At 45.2% G+C, this 10,831-nt stretch overlaps 1 protein-coding gene across 1 annotated transcript in view; it reads left to right on the top strand.

Annotated features, from left to right (window-relative positions):
- CTPS2 (CTP synthase 2) overlaps positions 1–10,831 on the top strand; it is a 149,173-nt gene that overhangs the window by 44,226 nt on the left and 94,116 nt on the right. The window contains exons 9-10 of the mRNA XM_011940250.1: positions 3,242–3,374; positions 7,944–8,032. Coding sequence (XP_011795640.1) covers positions 3,242–3,374; positions 7,944–8,032 — 222 coding nt within the window. The remainder of the gene's footprint in view (positions 1–3,241; positions 3,375–7,943; positions 8,033–10,831) is intronic.

Genomic DNA, 10,831 nt, shown 5'->3' on the forward strand with positions numbered 1-10,831 from the left:
TAGCCTGGCCAGCTGCTGCCGCCGAACCACTGCGACCACTCCTCGGGCAGCCGGGGCAGCCCGAAGGCCTGGTCGAAGAGGCGGCTGTGCGGGTGCCAGTCGCGGAAGGGGTCCCAGCTGGGGCCCCGCAGGAGCGAGAAGGGGACGCGGCGCTCGGTCATGCTGGCCGACTCTGCTCTGGACGTCTGCTCGGAGAAGTCTTCTGTGCTTTTTAAAGCCAAATGTTTGGTCTTTGTATTAGCCTCCTGGGGGCTGCCATAACAATGACCACAAACTGGGTAGCTTAAAAAAACACCACAGGAATTTATTCTCTCACAGTCCTGGAAGTCAGAAGTGCAAAATCAATGCATTCACAGGGTTGGTTCCTTCTGGAGACTCTGCAGGAGAATCTCTGCCACACCCCTTCTCCTGGCTTCTGGTGGCTGCCAGCAATCAGTGGTGTTCCTTGGCTTGTGGCCACATCACTCCAATCTTGTCCTCCATCTTTTATTTCCTTTTTTTTTTTTGAGACGGAGTCTCACTCTGTCACCCAGGCTGGAGTGCAGTGGTGCAACCAGGGCTTAATGCAACCTCGAACTTGGGGCTCAAGTGATCCTTCTGCTGTGTCGCCCAGGCTGGAGTGCAGTGGCGTGATCTCGGCTCACTGCAAGCTCCACCTCCCGGATTCATGCCATTCTCCTGCCTCAGCCTCCCTAGTAGCTGGAACTACAGGCACCCGCCACCACGCCCGGCTAATTTTTTTTTTTTTTTGTATTTTTTTTAGTAGAGATGGAGTTTCACCGTGTTAGCCAGGATGGTGTTGATCTCCTGACCTCGTGATCCACCTGCCTTGGCCTCCCAAAGTGCTGGGATTACAGGCATGAGCCACCATGCCCGGCCCTCTTCATCTCTCTTGAGACCCGACTGTTAGGGGTGGCCCTGCAAAGAGGACTCCCCTCCCCCTCCCACAGCAGCTTGAAGTAGTATCAGATGCCCGCCTCACATTCGGTGATGGCTGATGGCTGAGTGGGGCACATGAGGGAGACACTTGGTTGCTCTCGGAAGTATAGGTCCAAGGGGGAATGAGAGCTCCCTAGTAGGTGTGACCCAGTGGACTCACCTGTATCACCTGCTGCCCAGTGACTCCTCCCCTGGGAAGACCAGCCGTGAGTAAGTCGAAGGAGGAACCTGTGATACTGACCCCAGTGCTGCTTCCTTCCGGAGGCACAGCTGATGTTGTCTCTTCCGTCTATGGAGGAGGGAGAAGAGGGTGAAGCCAAACCTGCTGTACTCAAATGCGGCTGTGCCTGCCTGCCTCTGACATCATCTCTGCTACTTGGTGTGCTGTCATCCTGCTTTCTGTTACCTGCATCCTGTTTTTATTTGGAGACGAAGTCTGGCTCTGTCACCCAGGCTGGAGTGCGGTGGCGTGATCTCAGCTCACTGCAACCTCCGCCTCCTGGGTTCAAGTGATCCTCCTTCCTCAGTCTCCTGAATAGCTGGAGGCATGCACCACGACAGGCATGCACCACCATGCCAGGCTAATTTTTGTATTTTTGGTAGAGACAGAGTTTCACCATGTTGGCCAGGCTGGTCTGGAACTCCTGATCTCAAGTGATCCACCCGCTTGGCCTCCCAAAGTGTTGGGATTACAGGTGTGAGCCACCACACCTGGCCTGTTACCTGCATAGTTTATGGAGAGGTGGTGTGAGGTACAGACAGCTATGGAACCTCCAGAACAACATAAAATGAAGTAGTGAGTTCAAGGGTTAGCAGTCTTGTCTCAGCTATTTTAGTCACCTTTCTAGAAAGTTACCTTCCCTGTCAGTTTTGACTTCTTAGCTTCTTGTGCATTTTTCCTGCACACAGCCTGTTTGTGATCAAGTTTCTCTCGTACTCTTTACAGTTGTGTGTGTGTGTGTGTGTGTGTGTGTGTGTGTGTGTGTGTGTTTTTTTGGAGACAGAGTCTCACTCATTTTTTTTTTAGATGGAGTTTTGCTTTTGTTGCCCAGGCTGGAGTGCAGTGGCACGATCTCAGCTCACTGCAACCTCTGCCTCCTGGGTTCAAGTGATTCTCCTGCCTCAGCCACCTGAGTAGCTGGGATTACAGGCGTATGCCACCATTCCTGGCTATTTTTTTGTATTTTTAGTAGAGACGGGGTTTCACCATATTGGCCAGGCTGGTCTCGAACTCCTGACCTCAGGTGATCCACCTGCCTCGGCCTCTCAGAGTGCTGGGATTACAGGTGTGGGCCACCGTGCCCAGCCACTCTTTGCAGATGTTGATATTGAAGAGGGATATTCGTCATGATGGTAACATTTTTCTAAGGTGTTTGGGGAAGGGTTTGCTTCAAAGCCCTAAAACATCTTCAGCCCCAAGATGACATTTCCACGTACCTAATACCAGACCAGATATTTTTCATGTTCTTTGAACAGATTTCCTGACAAAAGCAACACTAAAAATTGTGTCTCTAATGGTAAAATGTGATTGTCTTCTGTAGAATGGAATTTTTCTCATAAAAATGATCTAAATGGCTAGTAATATTTTAAATCGTTCTCTTAACACCATTCTTCAGGCATGCCATGAATAACCAGACTTTTGTGGGTCAGCTGGGAATGTAACCATTTTAAATGTAGACACTTCGAATGCATTTTCTTACACAATGTCACCTTACAAAGTTAATATTGGAATGTTTTCTATTGACACGCAGAATGCATTTTCTTATACAATGTCACCTTATTAACCAATGTCAGAACAGCTCGTATTTATGAGATTGGGATAGCTTTTCAGTTTTTACTTTTAATGCTTTTAGCTTTTTCTCTGATATACTTGAACTTTTATCTGTACCTGCTTATGTAAGCCAACGTTGGGATTTCTTTTTTTGTTTTTTGAGACAGTGTCTCACTGTGTCGCCCAGGCTGGAGTGCAGTGGTGTGATCATAGCTCACTGTAGCCTTGACCTCCTGGGCTCAAGTGATCCTCCAACCTCAGCCTCCTGAGTAGCTGGGACTATAGGCATGCCCCACCACGCCTGGCTAATTTTTGTATTTTTTGTAGAGACAGGGTCTAACTATATTGCCCAGCCTGGTCTCAAACTCTTGGGCTTAAGTGATTCTCTCGCCTCAGCCTCCTGAGTAGCTGGGACTACAGCTGCTCCTAAGGTTTTAAAAAGTGCCTTGGAATAAGAGCAGCAGCTGCCATTGTTCTGTCTGTGATGTTCTGTTACATGCATATAACCTTTGAGTTTGTTTTCTTTCCCAGGTATGAAAGGTTACAGAAAATATGCTCCATAGCCCTGGTTGGCAAATACACCAAGCTCAGAGACTGCTACGCGTCTGTGTTCAAAGCCCTGGAACACTCAGCCCTGGCCATCAACCACAAGTTGAATCTGATGGTGAGTCCTGGCCTGGTCTTTTGGCTATCTCAGTAATTCATGCCAATAGCACATGTTCCAGAGGGGCAAGTTTTGTTAAAGGGTCCCTGAGATCACCTCCAGGACCTATGATTCACCAGAAGAACTCACAGGACTCAGCATATAGTTATACTCATAGCTAAGATTTATTTTAGCCAGACAAGGCAAAGCAAAATCAGCCAGGGAAAAGTCGTGCAGGGTGAAGTCTGGGGGTAACGAGGCGCAAGCTTCTAAGCACCCTCCCCTGGTAGAGTCCAGTGAGTTGGGATAATACATGCAAACTGCCATCTACTAAGGACGCTCATTGAAGACTTGAAGCCCAGGGTTTTTACTGGGGGCTGGTCACGTAGGCACCCTTTGCTTAACACTTCCCAAAATGCCAGCCTCCCAGAAGGAAAGCATGCAGCAGAAACTATGTTGTCTGTACAGACACTTTCAGCTCAGTGAGCTTCTCCTATCAGTTCTTGGAATGATGGGAACCCTCCCAAAGTCAGAGTTTCCAGAAGCCAGTCAAGGCTCAATCTCGTAGCAAGCCTTTCCAAGGGCAGCAGCTAGGCTTGCTGTGTAAATGGTTTTCTTTTTTCCTTTTTTGAGACAGAGTCTCCCTCTGCCGCCCAGGCTGGAGTGCAGTGGCACGATCTCGGCCCACTGCAACCTCGGTCTTCACCGTTCAAGCAATTCTTGTGCCTCAGCCTCCTGAGTATCTGGGATTACAGGCTCCCGCCACCATGCCCAGCTGATTTTTGTATTTTTAATAGAGACGGGGTTTCACCACGTTGGCCAGCTGGTCTCGAATTCCTGATCTCAGGTGATCTGCCCGTCTTGGCCTCTCAAAGTGCTGGGATTACTGGCATGAGCCACTGTGCCTAACCTGTGTAAACTGTTTTCTACATGTAGGTTTAAGGCACATTTCTGAAATTAGGCTTTGCACATTCAGATGAATGAGCATGCTTGTCCTGCTCCTTTAAGTACATCGTAATTGCCTAACAAGAAAATAATAGGATATTTTTTTCCTTTAGCATTGGAACGGAATCTAGATTTTAAAAATACTATATTCCCCTCTGTAACTTGGAAGAATGATAGCTAGCAAACAGTGATTATTTGTTTTGGAAACTCAGTATTGTGGAATAACAGAGGTGTAGTTATCTTATATAGCTTGAGTATATTCTTCCATATAAGAACGGAAGTAGTACATGTTTAGAGTAAAACATTTAAACAAAGCATAAGCCAGGTGAAGTAGTTCGCACCTGTAGTACCAGCCCTTCGAGAGGCTGAGCCAGGTGGGTTGCTTGAGCCCAGGAGTTGACGACCAGCCTGGGCAACAATGGGAGACCTCATCTCTATAAAAAAATTGAAAGTTAGCCAGGTGTGATGGCATGCACCTGTAGTCTCAGCTAACTGGGAGGCTGAGGCAGGAAGATCGCTTGAGCCCAGGAGTTTGATACTGCAGTGAGCTATAATTGCACCACTGCGCTCCAGCCTGGGTGACAGATTGAGACCCTGTCTCCAAAAAACAAAACAAAACAAAATAAAGCATAAGTCTAAAATGCAGAAAGCAGATTCCTCCTCCCTGATATCCCACTTGTTACCAGTTGGATACGTACATTTATATATCTATCTCACATTTATATTTAATTATATTCAATATATCATTGTTTAAGCAAGCCTTATCATCTTGACTTAAATGGCAAAAACTTTGTATAATGAGTAAAAAGATCCATTTACATGTTAAAGAAATTTAATGACTTCCACTTTGACACCAGCTTAGGAGACCTAGCTGCTGTTTCTCTCTCTTCTTTTTAGACTCCTTTCCTAATCACTTTAAAAAATTTTTTATTTTATTATTTTTTAATTAATTAATTAATTTTTTTTTTTAGATGGAGTTTTGCTTTTGTTGCCCAGGCTGGAGTGCAGTGGCACGATCTCAGCTCACTGCAACCTCTGCCTCCTGGGTTCAAGTGATTCTCCTGCCTCAGCCACCTGAGTAGCTGGGATTACGGGTGTGCACCACCACGCCCGGCTAATTTTTGTATTTTTAGTAGAGACAGGGTTTCTTCATGTTGGCTAGGCTGGTCTGGAACTCCCGACCTCCCAAAGTGTTGGGATTACAGGCGTGAGCCATCGTGCCTGGCCTATTTTTTAATTTTTATAGAGATGGGGTCTCGCTATGTTGCGCAGGCTGGTCTTGAACTCCTCAAACAATTCCTCCTGCCTTGGCCTCCTAAACTGCTAGGATTACAGGCATGAGCCACCATGCCCGGCCCCTAATCACTTTTTATTTTTGGCTTTCTAAGGAATAGTTTACTTCCCATTCCTCCCACTCCTCCAAGTTGGCTGCCCCATTATATAAAAAAAGAAAACAGCAATGGAAAAATTGCCATGACATATACATTTTATAAAGCCTTTAAAAATTTGTATCTTAAAGTTTATTTGGATAGTCTTTTTTTTCTTTTCTTTTCTTTTTTCTTTTTTGAGACAGGGTCTCGCCCTGTTTCCCAGGGTGGAGTGCAGTGGTGCGATTTTGGCTCACTGCAACCTCCGCCTCCTGGGTTCAAGCAATTCTTATGCCTTAGCCTCCCGAGTAGCTGGGATTACAGGTGCCCGCCACCACACCTAATTTTTGTATTTTCAGTAGAGACAGGGTTTTGCCATGTTGGCCAGGCTGGTCTTGAACTCCTGGCCTTAAGTGATCCACCTGCCTTGGCCTCCCAAAGTGCTGGGATTATAGACGTGAGCCACTGCGCTTGGCCAGGATAGTCATTTTTACAGAAGAAATAGTAAACTAATATAGATAGAGAGGGACTGTTATATACCTAGGAATTGGTGCACATGATGCTTCATCTGATAGGATTCATTGACATTAGCTTCTCCTAAGTACTATTTGAATTGTTGCCTTGTCATCTTCCTTCTAAGGTTGAGCTGCATCTGTCTCTCTCTCCTGGTTTGCTGCAGCTGCAGCGGCTTCCAGGCTGGTTTCCAGCTGCCAGTCTTCCCTCTCTTTACCACACTCTACCAGAGTGATCTTTGTAAAGTCTTTCTCGGTTCTCTTTGTTCCTGTCATACCTTTACTTAAGATCTTTCAGTGGTGTCTCAGTCTGTTCAGGCTGCTGTAACAAAGTACCATAGATCAGGTGGCTTACAAACAACTGCCATTTCTCTCTCACAATTCCGGAGGCTGAAAGTCCAAGATTAGGGTGCCAGCATGTAACCGGGTTCTGGTGAGGGCCCCCCTCTGGTTGCACCCCCATGTGGCGGAACGGTGAGGGAGGTCTTTGGGGCCTCTTTTATAGGGGTACTAATCCTATTCCTGTGTGCTGTGCCCTCTTGACCTAATCATGTCTCAAAGACCCCACCCACCTCCTGATACCATTTCTTTGGGAGTTGGGATTTCAACATAGGAATTTTGGGGGATCACAGACATTCAAACCATTGCAAGTGCCTTCAAGTGTCAACTCTGTGTCATGGCTTCTCAGCCTCGTCCCTTGCTTTCCTCCAACTAATCAGGTCGGTCCTCTCGCGGGGTGGGGCCTTTTTTGAGGGTCCCAGAGTGGCTACCACTTTCTCTCTTTTTCCTCTGAGGTTTCATATAAGTGGCTCCTTTGCTGGAGATTTCTTTTTATTTTTTATTTTTTGAGACGGAGTCTCGCTCTGTTGCCCAGGCTTGAGTGCAGTGACACAATCTAAGCTCACTGCAACCTCTGCCTCGTGGGTTCATGTGATTCTCCTGCTTCAGCCTCCCGAGTATCTGAGATTACAGGCACCCACCACCATGCCTAACTAATTTTTATGTTTTTAGTAGAGACGGGGTTTTGCCATGTTGGCCAGGCTGGTCTTGAACTCCTGACCTCAGATGATCCGCCCGCCTCAGCCTCCCAAAGTGCTGGGATTACAGGCGTGAGCCAATGCGCCTGGCCTGCTGGAGATTTCATACCCTTCTCCCCTCCTCTGTTTGTCTCCTGCACGCCTTCCCTGCTGTGTCCCATCACACACATGCTTATCTTGCTTCTGCTGTCCTCTCGGCTGGCTTCTTGAACATTACCTCCCGAGAACTCTTCCTTGATGTCGATCCTTCCTGTCTTTCCTCCAGTGTCCGGTTCTAGTGATCTCCCAGTTGCTTTTTTTTTTCTTTTTTTTGAGACAGGGTCTCACTCTGTCACTCAGGCAGGAATGCAGTGTCACGATCGGGGATCATTGCAGCCTGGACCTCCCAGGCTCAAAGGATCCTTCCGCCTTAGCTTCCCAAGTAGCTGGGGCTACAGGCATGTGCCACCCCACGCAGTTGACCCCTAGTTACTTCTGCATCGTTCTCTTCTTTGTCTGTCATAGCCATTATCGTAGCATAGTGTGGATGCCCATTTATCTGGTTTTGTAATCTTTCCGAAAGATGATAAGAGCCACAAAACAGAGACTATGTTTTCTATCCCTAGTGCCCAGTACAGTGTTTGCGTAGTAAGTAATTACTGAATAATGTGTCATAGTATTAGATGGCTGTAGTATTTTTGAGTGTTTATTTTTCTTAAATACTTCTTTTATCGGTTGGATGTTTTTTAGTACATAGACTCCATTGATCTGGAGAAGATTACTGAAACCGAGGACCCTGTGAAATTTCACGAAGCTTGGCAGAAGCTATGCAAAGCTGAGTGAGTACCAGGACCCATGCACACCAGTTAGGACAGGACCATTGTACTTTTTCTGTAAATGATTCAGTCTACCCTAATTGCTAATTTTCATGCATTTTGAAAGGTACTTTGGAGTATTTGTGGTCTTTGCAGGTGGTTGTGCCACAATCATATGCATTGATTTGAAATGTGCCATGTTAATGCTGGTGGCATGTGCATAGAAATGGTTTTATTTGGGGAGGATGGGGATACTGTACTGGAGGGAAAGTGTGTTGATTCTCCTGAAAGATGCAGAGATAAATCTTATATATACAAAGTTAAAGTATAAGAATGACAGCTTTTTTTCCTCTCTCTGTTTTTAAAAAGTGAAAGCAAGTTTATTAGGAAAGTAAAGGAATGAAGGAATGGCTACTCCACAAGCAGAGCAGCCCTGAGGGCTACTGGTTGCCCCTTTTGTGGTTATTTCTTGATGATATGCTAAACAAGGGATGGATTATACATACCTCCCCCTTTTAGACCTTATAGGGTAACTTCCTGATGTTGCCATGGCATTTGTAAACTGTCATGGCATTGGTGAGAGTGTAGCAGTGAGGATGACCAGAGGTCACTCCCATTGCCATCTTGGTTTTGGTGGGTTTTGGCCGGCTTCTTTACTGCAACCTGTTTTATCAACGAAGTGTTTATGACCTGTATCTTTTGCTGACCTCCTATCTCATCCTGTGACTTAGAATGCCTAACTATCTGGGAATGCAGCCCCGTAGGTCTCGGCCTTATTCTACCCAGCCCCTATTCAAGATGGAGTTGCTCTGGTTCAACATTTCCCCTCTCCCTTTTATAAGAGAACTCTTATTACTAAGGGTTGCAGAGGGACAAAGTTCCATCTTCTGTAACTTCTTCGTGTTGAATAGGGGCAATGACATTCCTCCCTAACTATTAGAGTCTCTTGTATTTGGGGTAGAGAAGAGGTCAGTGAGAAAGCGTCAGATGGTGAGGGCCATTCACAACTCTGAGTTCCAACAAAAGGTGATATCTGGAAGATTAATAAATGTTTAATTTAAGAAAACATTGAGTAAGCTTATTCTGCATTCCTACACAAAGAGTACAATAGCAATATATTCCACAACAGTAAAGCAAAAAATTACCCCCAAGTAAACTAAATTAGAAGGCTTTCCATGAACTGGGCAACTATTGGAACCAAACTGATACACAGTTGCTAGCTGATTTCAGTACATGCCCAGAATTAGAATACTGATCCCAATTACAATTAGAATTAGAACACTGATCCCAATTTTTACATTATCCTTCCCTTTTTTTTTTTTTCCCCTGAGATGGAGTCTTGCTCTGTCTCCCACACTGGAGTGCAGTGGCATGATCTTGGCTCACTGCAACCTCCGCCTCCCAGGTTCAAGCAATTCTTCTGCCTCAGCTTCCTGAGTAGCTGGGATTACAGGCATACACTACCATTCCTGGCTAATTTTTGTATTCTTAGTAAAGATGGGTTTCACCATGTTGGCCAGGCTGGTCTTGAACTCTTGACCTTGTTATCCACCTGCCTTGGCCTCCCAAAGTGCTGGGATTACAGGCTGAGCCACCACGCCCAGCCCTGCTCTTGTTTTTTTCTGAGCTGCAGTCACAGATCACTGATTGTTTCACAGGAATAAGCAGAGTCAGTCGAAATTGCAGAAAAAAACTTCAAAAACAACCAATGCATCTAGAATCTGTAATAATAACAGGTAGACAATAGTTCTTGGAACATAATTTTTTCTCTCTCCAGTTTCCCATTTTTACTAAAGACAAATCATGGTAAGAACAGTTTGCTTTATTATACTTGGCCTGATTATTTCTATAAAGTGCAGCAAGAATAATTATTTTTCACATGGGCTTTTAAAATTGGCTTTGATGGAACCTTATTCCATAAGGAATCTCAGATAAGACCTTTTTTAAAGCTAAGCCCAGCCTCAAATACCTATGAATTGGGTAAACTCCTCTCCTTTTGAGGTCCCAAGATAACTTGAGGCTCCTGGACCTGTGAGAAAGTGACATTCTTTAGTTACCACAGGTCAGAAACCCTGTACAGGGACTGTGTAGACAAGGTATGAGGCTAGTTTTCCCAAGGGGCTTGTATTGGCTTTGCAATTCAAGTTTGATTCTTTACAGGAAAGCACACCATTCCGGTCAAAGCCTTGGTAATACAACCAGTTTCTCCCTCCAATTGTGTCCTGTTGCAAAATAAAAAAGTATTGCACTTATGCAAATAACTATATTGCCATAAGTTAAGAATAATCACAAATAGTTTCCAAATTCTGGACAAATCAGGTAGAGAGAAACAAATATGCTCCAAATTTTGTTCACAGGAGTATACTTTACTCAACTGTTACAAGCTGCATATAGCTCAAAAGAACAGTTTTCTTGACTCTGAAAAATAAAAAGGATCAGCAACATTTTAAGCAAAGTAAAAAATATTAATTTTTTATTAGTTCATTCCATGGAGCTAACTCCTGTTCTACTTGATAGTCATGAATATTTCAGCTCTCCATGAGAGTCCTGAAAGATTTTCCTCTATTCTGCTGTCACAATCTCCAAAGTGATCAGAAACCTACATTTAAGAACACCTGTTAGAGTTCTATAGTTGATTATTAACTACCTTCTAAAGAGTACCAAAACAATACAATTGTCTGTGGGTGACAGAATGTTTTAGGGCAGCCACTCTTAAAGCCACAATTGGCCGGGCGCGGTGGCTCAAGCCTGTAATCCCAGCACTTTGGGAGGCCGAGACGGGCGGATCATGAGGTCAGGAGATCGAGACCATCCTGGCTAACA

This window comes from Colobus angolensis, unplaced genomic scaffold (assembly GCF_000951035.1).
Source record: "Colobus angolensis palliatus isolate OR3802 unplaced genomic scaffold, Cang.pa_1.0 Scaffold188, whole genome shotgun sequence".
Classification (NCBI taxonomy): domain Eukaryota; kingdom Metazoa; phylum Chordata; class Mammalia; order Primates; family Cercopithecidae; genus Colobus; species Colobus angolensis.